This window comes from Phytophthora ramorum, assembly GCF_020800215.1.
Source record: "Phytophthora ramorum isolate Pr-102 chromosome Unknown Phyram_PR-102_s0008, whole genome shotgun sequence".
Taxonomy (NCBI): domain Eukaryota; phylum Oomycota; class Peronosporomycetes; order Peronosporales; family Peronosporaceae; genus Phytophthora; species Phytophthora ramorum.
This window is the reverse complement of record NW_027150654.1, coordinates 2,535,751-2,552,920: the sequence shown is the minus strand read 5'-3', so window position 1 is coordinate 2,552,920 and position 17,170 is coordinate 2,535,751. Positions and strand designations below refer to the sequence as shown.

The following is a 17,170-nucleotide window of genomic DNA, read 5'->3' as shown; positions in this document are numbered from 1 at the left end:
AGCACTTCAATGAAACCACGACAGCTGTCTCCATCTTGGCGGGGACTTGCAGATCCGCTGGCATCGGAATCGGTGCTGTGGATTGAACTTCTCTCTCAGCTCGTGTTTCCATAGACTCTGAGGTTCCTTGTCTGAGTATGTAGCGATTGCGCGTTAGCTCATTCTGGATCTTGGTCTCGATGTGCCGTTTCAGATCTTCGTACGGAATGAACTTACTACTGCCCTTTCAGACTGCTAGTTCAGGCTTCGACTCCGTTGGAAGGGAATGATACAGATATAGCGATTTGTGCGCGTCGGTCAGTACACTGTTCGTGGCTTCCGCGGCTGCCTTCATAGATTCTTCCAAGTCAATGATGAAAGCGATGAGGTCGGACCCATCCTCGTATTTGAGAGCCATCAGGTACGACTGGATGTAGTACGGGTCACCGTGGATGGCAGCACATTCGGATTTGCTACAGAGCGTCTGAAAGATTTCGTACACCGTAGTCTTGTCCTTCACCATGAGAACATTACATGTATGTTACATGGACAGACCTGCGACACCGTTTTTTAGTTTCTGTTCTGTGATGCCACGCCATTAAGGCTTCAGTCCATTAGCTAGTAACCCACATAAAGATTCTGCACCACCCGCAACAGTTAATCAAACAACAATAATAACCATGAATTACAGTGTAACAGCAAACATGCCGGTGCCGAAGCAGCAGCAGCTATAATACGGCCCTAGAACTTCGTAGCACTCGCCAATTAGTACCAGTACTTCTTTTATATACGTTGCGCTTGAATTACACCACGTACTTGTCTGAGTTGCCGTGTATGCTTGGTCTTCATGCGCCGACAAGCTTGGTTGTGTGTTCCGAGGATGCCTTTTTCCGAAATGAGCTCTCGATCGCACAGCGAAGAACGCAAGCAGTTAACCACGAAACTAGCGAGCTGTTGGCCCATGCCAACCCAATCGTTCAACTCAATTTTTGTCCGTATGTTTTGGACTGTATGTTTACGCCTACGGGGAAAGCGTGGAGTGGATGTTTGCGCTTGTCATAACACGATGGATATTCATCGACTCTAAAACAAAGTTGACATTGCGCCAGAGGCATACAGGTAAGCTAGTTATGGTGTGCATGTTGCTGACGAATTGTCATTGCTGCTACAACAATGTCAACGAGATCAGCAAGATTTTCATTTGACGCTACCACCATTAGCAAAGTATCTGGACACGAGTAGTTCGATCCTATTCTATCAATAAGAGTAATAACTAATGGTTCGGCGACTCGCTGAAGTGCTTCCCAAATATCTTAGCTAACTTAGATATATATGTCTTCTTTGCTGTCGTGAGCTCGTTCAGCAGCCTTATGATCTTGGGCCTCTCTCTTTCCCTTGCTCTCCATTTCGTTAAGCTCTTCTTCGGGGTTCCACCTCCGCCCTGCAGGTTCTTCATTGCAAGGCGGTTATTAGCGACGCTGTTTCATCTGCGTCTCGCTTGTGCTCGTTGTCTTCCTTCTCGACTGTCACAGCTTCATCGTGGTCGTCAATAAGCTCATCAGCATAATATCCTTCTCTGTTTCCTATTTTTATTATTATTAATACCTGACGCAGCCAAAGCAACACCTCTTCTGCAGCACCAATTTGTCAAAGTGTGCTTGAGCTTTCTAGCCGCTCAGCTTGTCTCGAGAAAGTCTGTCGTCGCTCAGTAGTTGAGCGGCAAGTCCAGGCAGCCATTGTCTTGTCCCTTACATTAAGACAAGGGCGCTCGTTCAGCATTTGGCGAAGAAGACTTAGGTCCACGTCTGCAGTAAAATTGCGCTCCCTCGGGCCCATGGTGGTGGTTTGGTGGACAAGAGCTGATGCCGGTGTGAGGAATGCGTTAACAATGGTCGTTTAACATAGAAAAAGCTAGCTTCAGGGGGGAAATTGATTTTGGTTATATTTTAATTATAAAAGTTGACATTTGCAGTTTAACCCAATTGCAGATAACCCAGGATATTTTAACCCAGTCGGCGGCGGGTGTTTTCGGATGCCGCTGGAGACGCTGACACCGGAGCTGGCGCGGCAGATCGCGGCCGACTACCCGTCGCTGCAGAGCCTCAACCTGTCCAACAATGCACTGCGCGATGTGTGCCACCTGCAGCTGTTGCCATGCTCGCTGACGCAGCTGGACCTGGGCGCCAACCGCCTGGCCACGCTGCCGCTTGAGCTGGGCACATGGCTGCCGGAGCTGCGCCTGCTGCGGGTACGCAGCAACGCGCTCGAGTCGCTGCATCCGCTTACTGGCTGCCTTCAGTTGCAGACGCTGGATGCGGGCGACAACCGCGTGGCGCTCGTAAGTGAGCTGCGCTTCCTGGAGTCGTTGGGGCAGCTCCGGCAGCTCTTGCTGGACGGGAACCCCGTCGCGGAGGCCGCCACGTACCGCCGCGAAGTGCTGGCCATGCTGCCGCAGCTGCAGTCGTTGGATGGACAGGAGGTCACGGCGGCCGAGAGGTTGTATGCCAAGTTGCAGCTGAAGACGCAGCTTGGCGGCGGAGCAATGCTGTCAAAAGATTTGTCGCCGTCACCGACGAGGCTGTTGACGCCGGAAAGTCTTCGGACGCAGATAAATAGTGAGCAGGAGGTGCTGATGGCGCCTTTAACGACGACACTCAGGGTGGAGGTTAATGGGACAGAGGAGCATGAGGAAAGGAGGGGGGGAGACGACAGGGATTTCAGAGTTGACAGGGTGAACTTTCAACGATTCGATGAAGAGGAACGACGACCGATGGCAGAGCCCACGCCGACATTGCCAACCCTCGAGAGATCAGCTATGTTTCGGCCAACGAGGGGGTCGAACAGACGCAACGAATGCATCTGCGGGAAACAGAGCGATTCCTACGCAATGCGCGATACCCAACATGGCATTATTAGCAGATTTCAGGAAGATCACACCACAACAGCATCGGGCCCGGAAACGAGAGAAACACTGCTAAAGAACCGAGTGGAGGCTCTGGAGGGCATCTTAGCGGTGCAAGACAAAACCATGAGACACACGCTAGCTCGGTTTGGAGAGCGACACCCAAATCCGCAGCTGAGTGTCGCTGCTTCAAACGATAGCGGTGCTGTGCCGACGGTAGAAGCAGCAGCGGCAGTATACACTCAACTCATGGCTGCTTGGCGTGAAAAATGCGTTGCCCTTATGGTGCAAACTCGATCGAGCGAACTTGCACACGAGACTCTCATACAGGAATACCGGCAGCAAGAAGCCCAGACCAATGACGAGCTTGCACGCTGCGAAGAAAAGATAGAGCTGTGGCAACAGCATGCCGCTGATTTTGAAGCCCAGCGAGACCTGGAGGTTGTGGCAACTCGTCAAGCTGAAGATCGGCGGGTACAGGCCAATTCCAAGGCCGTGCAAGCAGTGCGAGGCTTGACTCTGGAGCGGGAAAAACTCCAACATTTGGCTAAGACTGTAGTTCAGTTCACTGGTGGTCTTGTCCGTGGCAAAATGGAGCAACTTCATAGTGGATCTGCAAGACTGGAAGCACTGGAACGACGGCTTTCACTCGCCAAGGAAAGGATCGAGCTGGCAGGTACTCTAATAGCTCACCGAGAGGCACGCTTACGCAATAGTGAAGCTGCGGTAGAAGCTGAACGACGAGTTTGGGCCCATCGGCTGGAACAGATGCGCAACCTGACGCTGCAAAAGCAAAACTCGAAGAATGAGAACGATGGCGGTAGCGATAACGTTGTGGCACCTTCGACTGCCGATGCGAAGATTTTGAGACCAGCAACAGAGACAGCGCTACGTGCACTCTTTCACAAATTAGACTCTTACGACGCTGGCCTGGTACGCTCACAGGTGCTGCTTCAAGCGCTGCGGCGAGGAGATCCAGGCGTGCTCAGTGTTGTTGGAGGACCCAAGAAGTTGTCTAAGCTCGTAACTCACGTGGAAGCCGCTATCCGTAAGTTATCGCTCGCTGGACGTGCCTCAGCCACGCTCACTTGGGGTGAATTTCTGCTATTCTTTATTCCGGAAAGCTCTGTATCGCTATCGGCGCTTTTACAAGACAATGACGCTGACCCCACGGACGGTGCTGACGTAACCCCGGAGAAGCCAAATTCGGCCTGTGTACTCTGCACCGCAGTTAAAAGCAATGGGTTGCCGAGCTGGCCGTTCACCACTTCTGGTTCTACCGGAGAACCAACAGAGCAGGAGGGGGAGGCCTTATCAAACAAGCGGCGTAAGGAGCGCAGGGCTCTGCAAACATTGACTCATGCTGACCTTGTCCAGCAGAACGCTGTGCTGTTGGCTGACCGCGAGCGCCTTCGTCGGCTTGTGGCACGCGATGCCCACGATCTGCGAGACCGAGTGCGCGGAGTTCGTCGAGAATGGGAAGTGAAGACAGGTGAACTGGCTCACCAAAAAGATTTGCTTCAGTGCAAGCTAGACGAGCAAACTGAGGAGCTACATCATACCCAGAAGCAGCAAGAAGCGGCGGAGGCTGCTCGCGACGAGGCTTTGCTGGAGGTTCAGAGACTACGCGAGCAGTTGTCAGCTCAGACTCAAGAATTCGAGCAGCACAAGAAGAAGCTCGACGCGGAAGGTGTTGAGCGACTGCAACATGAGCAGGAAATTTGGCAGACAGAGGTCCAGGATGTGCGTTTAGCGCACTCGCTCTTGCAGGCTGACCACAGCAAGCAACAAGTGCGCATTCGACAGCTCGAGCGGGATCTCTCACGACAGAAGGAGGCACTGCTCGCTCACGAGACGGAACGTGTGGCGAGTCTTGAGGAGAAAGTCCATCGGCGTGACACCGAGCTGGCTCGGCTACGGCGCGAACGAAATACAATCTTGAGCTCTCTGCGCGAGCAAGAACGAAAGTTGGCCGAGGCGTCTGCACCTGCAGAGGCGACACCTACCGAGACGATTAGCACGCAGACAGAGGAAACACCGCCTTTGAAGCAAAGGGCACTTGCATCGCAAACAACTCCAGCTGCAGGTGGTGCGAAATATGAGCGAGGCGAAGGTCGAATGAGCATCAACGAAATCTCAGCGCCAAATTCACTCGACGGGGACCATGAGGTTGACAGCTCGATAAACCACAGAGGTGTCAAGCCTCCTCGTCCTATCAGTGCCGCCTCAACTCGCTTATCTCCTGAGGATGTAAATTTGCGGCTGCAGAAGCTGCAGTCGCTCACGGAGAGCTTACTAGCGGACTAAATGAGTACACTTGGAGCAGAAATATTGTTATGAACTTATGGATATAAGATACAACCGCGGCCTAGACGACGTAGTTCTTGCCTGCGATCATCTTGGTCTTGGGGTCCTTCTTTGGTCGTCGCAGCGACGACGGCGGGGCGAGCACGCTGGCCTTGCCCTGCTGGCTTTTGGCCCACGAGTAGAACATGACGCCGCTCACGACGATAAGGGTGGCGACGCCGCGCTTGGTGTCGAAACACTGCGACTCCTGCTGGCTGCAGTACAGCATCGAACTGATGACGAACACACACACGGCGCGCAGGCTCTGCATGATCCCAGTCGTGACGGCGCCGCTGGAGCCGAGCATCACAAAGTACGTGAGTCCGTGAGCCAACTGGGACAGCGTGTACACCACGAGCGCAGACACAATGTGCGTCGTGTTGCCATTGGCCTCGGCGATAGGCTTGGTTATTAGTGCGTCCCACTCGGGCAGCACAAAGATGCTCTGGTAGACGGCGATGATAGCCACGCAAGCCGCGCCAATCTTGAGGCACAGATCCTTGGGCTGTGGCCGCTCCGCCAGCTTGAGCGTGTACTCTCCCGTGACGTAGTTGCCTCCATAGAATGCCGCCCCGACCAGCGTGTTGAAGCAGCCCATGAGCACAATAGTGTTGTCGCGGCCACTTGCTGACTCCCCGAGCGCACTGAACGCCAGTCCGAACGTCACGAGAGCGATGCCGAACCACTCCTCCTTGGACACGTTCTTCTTGAGGATGAACCGGGACATGAGCGCCGACCAGCAGATCACCGACGAGTACACGACCTGGTAGAGCCCACTGCCCGCCATGGACAGCCCCACATTGGAGAAGATGCAGCCTGCAAAGTCCAGCACCACCGACACCACGATGCACAGCTGCAGTGTAGACAAGGACAAGGACACGGACGACGGGGTGACGCGCAAGCCGAGCGCGGGCTTCTTGTCGTCGTCGCTGTCCTCCTCCAGCAGCAGCAGGTCCGGCTCCTCCTTCTGGTTGTCCTCGTCCGCCACTGCGGCGCGTCGTGTGAGCTCCATGTCCACGTCTTGCAGATCCATGGAGCGACTCTTGGTCGGCGTCAGCTCGGGCTCCACGTCGTCTTCTGGGGATCGGCTAACCTGTTCTTGCTGGGGGTTGTTGTGCTGCATCTGTTGGGTGCTCTCCGCCATCTTGTTGGTGGCTGCAGCGCCCACAGCAGGCAGCAAACCCACGAGCATCATGCCCAGGTAGTTGCATAGCGGCAGCAGCATGGCCTTCTGGTCGCCCGCCCCCTGATAGAACACGAACTGCGCCACGCACGTGGACAGCACGCCCGTGGACAGGAATACGCCCTGCACCAGCAACTTGCGCAGCGCCGCGCCGCTCTCGACGCCCGCAGCCTTCGACACCTTGGGCAGCTCCATCAGGAATGTGTAAGTGGAGACTGAAGCTGCTGGGAGTAGAAGCTATTTTTAGTGTCACACGTATGGTCAGTTTGATTCGTGTTTATAATAAAATGAGTTAAAAACGGATTTTATCATTTTGAAATGGCCAAAAAGGTTTTCTAATCATTAGAAAATCCCATCCAGCTCAAGTTCATGCACGCGACGGATGCTACACAACGAATGAACACCGAACACGACAGCCTTTCAAAAGAAATTCATCAAGGAGGTACCACCGGACAAGCAGGCGATCTCAAGAGTCTTTTCCTGGCCCCGGCTCCGCCAACTCGGTCACCCGTTGGTCTACGTAAACGTTTTCCCTGTGGCTATGACAGCCATGCCAAATCGCTGGCGATATTGGAGCACACGTGTGACAGCATATTTGTGCTATTGTGCCTTGGCTTCACATATCAAATAGCAGTGTTGTAAAACCTCCCTATCGTTGTCGCTGGCACTCTTGGTGCAGATCATCATTGTAACCAACGGGTAAAATGATTGTATCTAACCATAAAACTCGTATCTGATATTTGCATTCGTTTGAAACGCGAAAACCTGAAAATGACCATATCACAATGCGACGACGCTTTCGACCAGCTGAAAACGAGCTGACTTGTTGCCTTTTGCGTGTTGACGGTCTATTCCACGTTGATTTGCCTCAAAATGGACGAATGCGTTAGATTTTTTTTTTTAAACTAGACGGGAGTACTTTGCCGCGCATTCTTAGGCCGAGTAGCCGGCATACGTGGGGTAGACGGCGTAGTCCCATTCGACGCTGTTCTGCAGCAGGTCCTGGTCGAAGCCGTCGACTCCGCCGCTCACGTACAGGAACTTGGTCACGGGCACCGTCGCGTAGTAGCTGAATGTCGTGTTTCCCGGCACGAAGAGCACGTCGCCCTGGATGAGCTGCGCCGACTCGCCGTCGACCTCGACAGAGAGCAGACCTTCCTCGAGCTGGAACGCCAGCGGCTGCTTGGGTGTGATGGTGTTCACGGTCTCGTTGTCGGCCTTGGCCGACATGGTGAGTGTGCCCATAGTGAAGTTGCCACCGCTCTGCGGGCCCTTCTGCACCGGCGCCAGTAGCTTGTAGCCGTTCTCGTAGTTGAGGTACTTCTGCGCGTAGTTTTTGGCCACGAAGAAGGGTGTGTGGCCGTCATCCGCGAGATCATTCACGCCGTCGTGCCAATTGCCACTTCCGGCGGTTCCGTTCACCGTGTCGCTGCGGGTCTCCCACGCCAGCTGTGCGTAGACGTCGTACTCTTCGAGCGCCGAAATGGTGTCGGCGTTCGTGCCGGCGGACGAGTTCGTGTGCGAAGGCTCAAAGTTGGCGTACGTGCTCGAGTTGTAGTACGAGTCGCGGAGCGTCACGAAGAGCACCTCAAAGCCGCCGGGCTGGATGACGCCGGTCATCTGCGTATCCGGGTCCAGCACCTGGAACGTGTGGTACGTGTTGTGCGGCACGGCGCCGTAGTCGCCCTGTGTGAGCACGCGGGTCTCCTGCTCGGAGGTGGAGTTGTACGACTCCGCCCAGAGCTGGAAGCGGCCGCGGGTGCAGTAGAAGTTCTCGTAGTGGGTCTTGTGAATGTGCGGAAGCACACCCAAGCTCGTAGACTCCGGAGCGTTCGTTTGCAGCAGCGTGAAGGCATCATCTGAAGACGGACCCGTAACGGAGAAGCGGTAAACTTGGTCGCCGATCTTCACCGCTTCGCCGTGATTCTTGGGCAGCACGTAGGCCCGCAGGTGGTCGGGCGCAGTGTCGACGACTAGTGCAGCCGAGCTGAGCGATGCCATGCAGGCTGAAAGGCCAAGGAGAAAGGTGCAGGTCTTCATGGCGGAGGCGTGGGCTTGGACGCTGGAACTCCAAAATGGAAATGATGGCTGCTGCAATGGACGGACAAGAGCTGCCAGCATGGATTGGACTAATCTGGTCATTGTAGAGTTTGCAATATAGGATAATCGTGCCGGCGGTCTCCTTTGCCGAGTGCTGTGGGCAGTGATCCCACGCCAGACGCAGAAACTGAAGGTGTTTATGACCTTCGTGGGCGCTGAGAGGTCTGAAGCGACTCCCGTGCAAGCCAACAGCAAGAAAGGGCGGGCTGCTCTTCAGGATGATGATGTTCATCAAGCACCTCGGTGATCGGTGATTGCATTACGATGTCCATACTGCACAGCTGGCCGTGTGCAAAGGGACCTGGACTCGAGGCCAACAACTCGGTGCGTGAGTCGTTTGCTGAACTTCGCCAGCATGTTCTACTGTTTATGCTGAAATGGGCCAATCATCGAGCCAAAAGCGATGATTATGCTTGAAGTGGGTCGCCTGCTTTTCGAGTACCGAAAATAGGCAAGTTTTGTTGAGATTCGAACGCACCCCAAGCAACAATTATCGTTTCCGGTGCTTTACGACAATCCTGCAGCACTATGCCACTTTACAAACCATACTGCATCCTTTCCATGCTGTTTCTTGCCATAGGTATACTCTTCATTCGCAGCTAGTGCTCAGTCTTATCATTTCGTACTGTTCCGGGCTTGTCTTCGTCCTAAGCCAAGTCACCAGCAAGAATGTCCACCTCGTACCCTACACACACACACACACACACACACACTGCTTATTAAATGAAACGAATGACGGGACCCCGGCGTCCCACCTGGACCGCCTCAGCCTCGAGTGACGGCTCGGTGGTGCTCTGGCAGATGCAGTTGGACGAGGAAGCGCTGGCGTTTGGCCATATGCTGCAGGTAAGAGATGAGACGCAGAGACGGCGAGGAATGGCTGTGGACTGAAGAGTGTTATGTGGTGAAAATTACAGCCGACAGAAGCTTTGCACGTGTTGCAGAGTCCGGAAGGCCCAGCAGACTGTCTGGCGTGGTCTCCGGATAGCAGATTTCTCCTCTCGAGTGGGAGGCTGTTGGAATGCATATTGAAGTTCAAGACCTGGCTCAGGCTGATGCGCTGGACAAAAAGAGCTGGGATGGAGCTCATGTGAGATAGTAGTGAGAAACAGGCTTGAACCAGTGAGTGTTGGTAGGAGCTCGAGAGCAGAGCAGCTAGCGCTCCAACAAATTCAGTCTTCATTTTACCTTCAAGTCAAGAAGCGGTCCCGGATACGAATCCCAACAGGGTTATTGAGCCCAAGGTCTCGCTGGGGTGCAAGAACGTAAAGGACAAGATGCCCAAGCCGACGACGGACGCGTCATGGGAGGTCGAGGTCTCTGAGAAGACCGGCCGACCGGTTCGATGGAACGGGCAGAACTTCCAGTATTACAAGAAGCTCATGGAAATTGCTGCAAGGAAGAAGGACACGGACCTGTACAAGGTGATGACTCAACAGATCAAGTACGACGCGAACTTCACGTCGCTGCAGAAGAGTGCGTGGGACGCATGGCAGTTGGATCTCCAGGAGTTGATCTTTTCGTCCGTGTGCACGGACATGGGACAGCAGCTTATGGACATGACGGACGGATCGACTATGTGGAAGTACCTGTGTGACCGGTACGAGGGCACGGCCAACGACCAGACCAGAGCCATGACGAAGAGGCAGTTGTACGCGCAGCTGGAGTCTGCCAAGTGCAAGCAGAGCGGCAAGGTTGAGGGGCACCTAAACTACATGTGTCGTCTGAAGGGAAGACTCAAGACAGTCGGCATGACTGTGGACGACGCCGTGTTTAGTGGAATGCTGGTGTCGTCGCTCCCCTCCAACGAGCGGTTTGACCGCTTGCGAGGTTTTGTGGATGCCGGAATGGATTGCGTGGACACACCGGAGAAGGTGGTGGCCATGGCGGTGACCTTCGACAAGGCCAACCAGGCCGAAGAGCAGATGCATCGGTTGTTCGGTGCCAAGCAGTCTTTTGGTCAGCAGAATAAGGGCGGAGGAGGAGGAGGACAAGGCAAGGGTGGAAATGAGAGAGCGAGTCCAAGAGGACAGGGAAAGTCTCGATCATGTTTCGTGTGCGGCAGCACTGACCACCTGAAGGCGAGCTGTCCGGAGAAGGCGAAAAAGCAGAGTGGTGGCGAAGGCAATGAGCAGCAACGGAGACCACGGAGCAACTGCACGCTTCGTCAGGATGGCAACACGTCACCGGTTGTGGCGCTGAGTGACGAGGAGGTCGTCGCGGAAGGCGTGGTGACGGGCATCGCGATGTCCACACGGCCGGAGGAGTCTCGTGGATATGAATCTGGGGATGATCAAGAGGCTGAGGTTGCGGAAATGCATCAAGAAGTCGATGATCAGGAAGACGCTGCTGCAAGCAGTTCGTGGTGGTACTTCGACACGGCGTCGAACTCACACGTGACTGGGCTTCGTTCTCACTTCGTGTCATTCACCGAAGACACAGAGGCTGCGAGAACTGTTCGAGGCCTGTCACCAAGCATCATTTCGCGAATTGCTGGCATAGGCACAGTGGCGTTAGTGAATGAAGTTGATGGAGAAGAAGTTGTCATGTATGTTGACAATGTCTTCTACGTACCGGATGCGGAGTTCGGGCTGTTCTCGCCGGGATTGGCGCACGAACAGGGGTTCGAGTTCGACTATGACCAAGCGACTCGAAGTTTTCTCATATCTTGGGAAGGGAGACGGGTGGTAGTTGCCACACCGCAGGAAGCAACGTGGGGTTTCCAAGCATCGCATCCTTCGGAAGGAAACGTCGTGAGACCAGGGGACAAGCCTTTAGTCAACTACACGATGGCAGAAGGGGTTGGAACTCTACAACGCTGGCACGAACGTATGGGGCATATCTGTCCGCAGTATCTCAAGACTATGGTGGACAAGGGGCTCGTGCAGGGCATGATGCTGACGCAGCGCCAGCAGGACACGTGCGACGCGTGCCACTTGGCCAAGCAGAAGAAGAGGAAGCATCGCAAGAAACTGGATCGAGCTACCAAAGAGCCTAACCAGGTTGTGTATGCAGACCTGCTTTTCCCGGGCAAAGGGAACGGAAGTCGGTTCGAGGCTGTCCTGGTGATCATGGACGGATACTCTCGGTTGGTCACTGTTCACATGCTGAAGAACAAGTCAAGTGAGGTGGTGAACAACTACTTGAAAGAGTACGTGCTCTGGGCAGAGCGCCAAGCAGGCAGGATGATCAAGAAAGTGATCACACACAAAGTGATGCAAGTGCTCACAGACAAGGGCGGTGAGTTCGTTAACGAAGCCATGGAGGCGTGGTACAACTCGCGTGGCATCGAACACATCCAGGTGGGACCCAAGAGCTCGCAGTTAAATCTTTGCGAGCGGACGCACCAGTCGTTAGTGGAGATGACCAAGACCATGATGGAGCAGTCTGGTCTTCCTCGTAGTTTGTGGCCAGAGGCGATGAGAAACGCTGTATACATCAAAAACCGGTCGTACAACAAGGGAACACAGGGAGTGCCGTACGAGATGTTCTTCGGAGCTAAACCGGACGTGCACCACATCCGAAAGTTCGGAGCGTTGGCGTACGTGCACGTTCCAGTGACGCCGAGCCGGCGCAAGCACAACAGCAATGCCAAGTTGGGCTACGTGCTAGGCTATGCTGAGAACGTGGTGGGCTGCAAGGTATTCTTCCCCGCAGAGCATACAGCGAAGTTCGTATCTGACCTTCGAGTGGCGGAAGAAGTGGTCTACCGAGATCGTCATGAAGTTGACGAGGAAGCTATTGACTGGTCATCGCTGCACTTCTCGACGGAAGAGCAGAAGGAGAACAATAGAGTCGACAACGTGGACACTGAGATGATCACCAACGCAGCGTCAATGGAGAGCGAGACCAATGGAGATCAGTCCCTTGGGCTCGAGGAGGGCGAGAATGACGTCCTTCAGGAGGATGACCTTGCAGACGAAGTACTGCAGGAGGGCGATGAGCACATGGATAAAGATCATGGACATCATGGTGGAGGATTTGCAGTTAGTGAACAGCTTCAGGATGAAGTGGCGAATAGTTTGCAAGCCGCTCACAAAGATGGAGAAGAACCTGATACACGTGAAGCTAGGGAAGTCGACCAAATGCACTCACGTCAGGCTGCAGGCAACGAAGCATTAACAGATGCGGCTGATGCTGAAGAAGCAGAGTCGGTGGCTGGCACGTACGGGTCATCCGTAGCGGACGAAGACCCGGAAGCTGCAGAAGACAGTGGAAATGCCATTGACGAGGACGTCACGGTGGCGAGCGTCTTTGTCGAAGACGAGAATGGGATAGACACATACGTTGAAAGTGTACACTCTGGGCTGGAGGAAGACTCTGGAGAAGTTGATCTTTCAGATGGGAGTGGCAGTGATCCCATGGAAACTGTTGAGGCGAGCGAAATGTTTGATTTTCTCCCGTGCCAGACGGGAAAACGCAAGCATCGTGGGGAGACTCCGTCAGAAGAAAAACGTGTCGAGAAAGGGGCGGACAAGCCGGAACCGAAGCGGACTCGCACTGGACTGCGCGAGTACCACGAGCGTCGACGACCGGGCTACCTGGACGACTACGTGGCGAATCTTACGCTGAACAACCTGCGAGTGCTGGACAAGAACGGCCGTCCGTTCAGGGCGAGCCAAGTCAAGGTCCCGCGAAACCGACGAGAGATGCTGTGCTCCAAGTGGAGAGAGTTCTTTCTGGTGGCGGAGATGGAAGAGATGGCGGCTCTAAAGGCCAAAGGTGTGATTGAGGAGATCCCTGAGGACGAGGTCCCCAAGGACGCCAAGCCGGTGAACACCATGTGGGTGTATGCGTTGAAGTCCAACCAGTACGGCTACGTGGTCAGATTCAAGGCGCGCATCGTGGCTCTCGGCAACTACCAGCGTCCAGGTATTGATTTCCGCGAGACGTTCGCACCAGTGGCGAGACTGTCGTCATTTCGGCTGTTGGTGGCAATAGCAGCAGAGCTAGGACTGGAAGTGTACGGAGGAGACATCAACACGGCGTATTTGAACGCGTGGTTGGATATTCGGCAGTATTTGCGCTCGATCAACGGATATCCGTGCCAAGTGAATGGGCACATGTACGTTGTACTCAAGGCCTTGTACGGGTTGCACCAGTCCGGACGTGAGTGGAATTCGGAGCTTAACCAATGGTTTCTTGATCAAGGATACCAGCGCTCACTCACAGAGCCCTGTCTGTACTTCAAGTTTGAAGGAGATACGATCGTGTACGTGTTGGTCTACGTAGACGACATATTTGTGGCAACAAATGGCGAGTCGTACAAGGAGGAGTTGTTCAAGGATCTGAACGACGCGTACGGACTGAAAGATCAAGGGCGATTGACGCAGTACCTGGGAGTCGAGATAGAGCAGACTCATGAAAGCATCAAGATCAGCCAGGGGAAGTACGCGCGAGAGATATTGGAGAAGTTCGGATACCAAGATGCGCATGCTGTTGGGAACCCCATGGAGACGAACGTGAGGCTTGCACCACTCGAGACGGACGAGAAGTCCGAGACCAGCTTTCCGTACCGCGAGGCTATAGGTATGCTGATGTACCTGGCCACCAGCACCCGCCCGGACCTGGCTTTTACGTTGGGTCAATTAAGCCGATTTGTGGCTAACCCGTCTGCAAAGCACGTAGGCGCAGTCAAGCGAGTACTTCGGTATCTTGCAGGAACAGTGGATTACGGGATCACCTACGCTAGAAAGCAGGACGAGGTTGATGAAGTCGTTTTGGAAGGGTACAGCGATAGCGACTGGGCTAACGATCCTGAGCAGCGGAAGAGCACGACGGGATTCGTCTTCACACTAGCAGGAGGAGCCATCACGTGGATGTCTCGCCGGCAGTCGATAATTGCCTTGTCGACAGCTGAAGCCGAGTACGTGGCTGCATGTGAGGCCAGCATGGAGGCCATGGCTGAGAGCAACATCTTGCAGGAGATCTTGCCGATGCACTCAGTACAGTTGAAGATCGGGATCGACAATCAAGCGGCTCACGTAATGGCTACAAACCCGACCTACAGCAGACGCACCCGTCACATCGAACTCCGGTGGCACTTTGTGCGCGAACAAGTGCAGAAGGGTGTCATCAAGCTGCACAAAGTTCCAGGAGAAGAGAATCCGGCGGATGCCTTTACGAAGGCACTCGACAAGAAGCGCCTGAAAGGGCTGCTGCAGCTTGTGGGTGTCTCGCATGCCAAGTGATCGAAGGTCGAGCTTCCAGGTTGAAGCGATCTTCGAGGAGGGCGTGTTGGAATGCATATTGAAGTTCAAGACCTGGCTCAGGCTGATGCGCTGGACAAAAAGAGCTGGGATGGAGCTCATGTGAGATAGTAGTGAGAAACAGGCTTGAACCAGTGAGTGTTGGTAGGAGCTCGAGAGCAGAGCAGCTAGCGCTCCAACAAATTCAGTCTTCATTTTACCTTCAAGTCAAGAAGCGGTCCCGGATACGAATCCCAACAGAGGCGCTCCAGTACGATTCAACTCTGGGATCGAATGGTATGCTTATTTGGTATTTTGCATAGCTGTAGCCTCTCAGCTAAATATTGGTGCTGTTTGTGGACGACTTTCAGAGTGGATGTCCGCAGCGAATTGAGGCATTTGACGACTTCTTCAACCTGAGATTATTTTAGGCGAAATGGTAGTTTTTCTGAAAAATGTCTGATCTATGGCAGTTCGAGGAAGATGCCCTTGCGTCCAACTGCTTAGACTTATACAGCATCCGCTCAAGACAGTTGTTGTAACTCTTGCGTACGCTGTTGGCCTCACCAACGGGTCTCCCACCAATTGTTGTCATTTGGTGGTAGATCGACGACGCTGGAATTCCGTCCTTACGCCACTGCGCCATGTTCTTGAAAAGAGCATCGTTACTTTTGACGATGTCCTTGAACATCTGACGCATTTGTGAGATCTTCAGCTCCTTTGCAGTTTTGACAGTGTGCATCATATCCTGGAGATAGGTGCTGTAGCGCATGAAGACGGTATTAGCCTCGTCGACAGCTCTGCCAGCAGCAATCATTTCGTTGTAAATCTTGGTTGCTGATGAGCCCTCCGCACGCCATGTCGCCATCGCTGGATACAGGACGTGGTCGTACTCAAGAATCTTCCCGTACGTCTTGAAGTTCTTCTGCTTTTCCGCTGCCAAAGCAACCTGCGCTGCCTTCTTCGTCTTCGATGAGGACTTGAATACCTTGGTCAACGAGCCGAAGTTAAACCCACCTCTTTCTTCCTCCTGATCTCCTTTGTCATCCTCATTAACAGATGTCAGGCTTCTCAAAAGCGTTTTGCTGCCGCGGCTTACATCAAGCGGTTTTGAAATCGAGGACTGGTCGGGTGCGATGGCGGGGAGAGCGTTGGTGGTAGTAAAACCCAAAGTCGATGCAGCGATTAGCAACAAGCTAAGCAAGCGCATTCTGGGTCCAGAACCGCGTACGGAAACTGCAGGGGGGGTCGAGGAGATAAGAGGTGTCTACCGGGTGTGCAAATTGCAGAGTGACGAGCCGAACGCTTACATGTTTCAAACGTAATCCTGCGGTGTCAATCACTGCCAGTATACATTTACGTTGGCTGTATCGGAACTTCGTCGTGTATCGCGAGCATCGTGTTCAGGAGTGTAGATCTGCCCGATATCGGCGCGGCAGACCATATGCCAAGCCATTTTCTTTGACACGAATCTTTACAGGTGCCGATAAATGTTGGCAACGATTCAACGAGAGAAACTCTGCCATCTTTCGTCCGCTCTATCTTGCTTCGGACAACGACATGCGGTGGAGGCAAACACCGTGTTTTTTGTGTGAGGAACTTTAATAAAAACTTTCTCAAACAGTTTGTGAAACTACGACAGTTTGACTTCGAAGTACTGCCTACAATCGTGGGCAATTTTGAAATCCTGCTGTAGGTACTATAAGTAGCGTCTGCATGTAGTAATGAGCTTGTCAAGCCTACAGCATAAATTGATCGGCTGCGGCGGCAGCTAGAGTACACATAGCAAATTTCACCTGATAAAGGATTTCAGCCACCGTTTCCTTCCCATCATTGTGCCGACCGGAGTACTTGTGGTTCAGCTTTGGCTGGAACATGTCCGAACGCACGAAGTCATCCGTAAAGAGTCCGACCATTGCTTTCATCGCGATGTGACGTCCAACGCAAACTCGAGATCCAGCCCCGAAAGTCAAATCAAAACCAGCAGCAAACGCACCGCCTGCCATCTCATCCAGCGGAATCAAAACGTTGCGTGTTCGGTGCAATATCCATCGTAGCAACACCGTCAGGAAAATAGCGCTCCACAACAGGAAATGGATGCGCACTACATACGCACTGCCGAATGATTTCAGGCGTAACAGGCTGCGTCGCCGATGTAGACTGAACCCACTCCTTGACAGCCACCGCGACGTCTGTTTGGTTGATCGCCGGTGAGATCACGAACGGCTGCAAAATGAGCGAGAAGTACTCCGGTTCCGCCCACTTTTCCTCAAACAAGTCATACAACCTTGGCGTGCGACGGATCTCCTCCAAGCACCACTCGACAGTGCGTTGCTTCACAGTAGAGTCTGCAACACCTTTGAGCGCAAGCTGCTTCCGCCACTCCCACGTCGCTTGACACGCCACCGCGAATTTTTCATGGTCAAACTCCCGTTCAAACACCCACTCGTAGAAGCAGGCAACCGAAAGCTC

At 53.7% G+C, this 17,170-nt stretch overlaps 4 protein-coding genes across 4 annotated transcripts; 1 reads left to right on the top strand and 3 right to left on the bottom strand.

Moving 5' to 3' along the window:
* Positions 1 to 2,011: 2,011 nt before the first annotated feature.
* KRP23_9708 (Dynein axonemal assembly factor 11) lies at positions 2,012 to 5,188 on the top strand (the record flags this gene model as incomplete). The annotated part of the gene is made up of 1 exon (XM_067895296.1): positions 2,012 to 5,188. One exon carries the CDS (start codon positions 2,012 to 2,014, stop codon positions 5,186 to 5,188), a length of 3,177 nt encoding a protein of 1,058 aa, XP_067742897.1.
* Positions 5,189 to 5,249: 61 nt separating this feature from the next.
* KRP23_9707 (uncharacterized protein) lies at positions 5,250 to 6,605 on the bottom strand (the record flags this gene model as incomplete). The annotated part of the gene is made up of 1 exon (XM_067895295.1): positions 5,250 to 6,605. One exon carries the CDS (start codon positions 6,603 to 6,605, stop codon positions 5,250 to 5,252), a length of 1,356 nt encoding a protein of 451 aa, XP_067742896.1.
* Positions 6,606 to 7,343: 738 nt separating this feature from the next.
* Positions 7,344 to 8,450, bottom strand: KRP23_9706 (Quercetin 2,3-dioxygenase; the record flags this gene model as incomplete). The annotated part of the gene is made up of 1 exon (XM_067895294.1): positions 7,344 to 8,450. One exon carries the CDS (start codon positions 8,448 to 8,450, stop codon positions 7,344 to 7,346), a length of 1,107 nt encoding a protein of 368 aa, XP_067742895.1.
* Positions 8,451 to 15,125: 6,675 nt separating this feature from the next.
* On the bottom strand, positions 15,126 to 15,908 carry KRP23_9705 (uncharacterized protein; the record flags this gene model as incomplete). Its single annotated transcript, XM_067895901.1, has 1 exon — positions 15,126 to 15,908. The coding sequence occupies one exon, from the start codon at positions 15,906 to 15,908 to the stop codon at positions 15,126 to 15,128; it is 783 nt and encodes a 260-aa protein (XP_067742894.1).
* Positions 15,909 to 17,170: the final 1,262 nt, after the last annotated feature.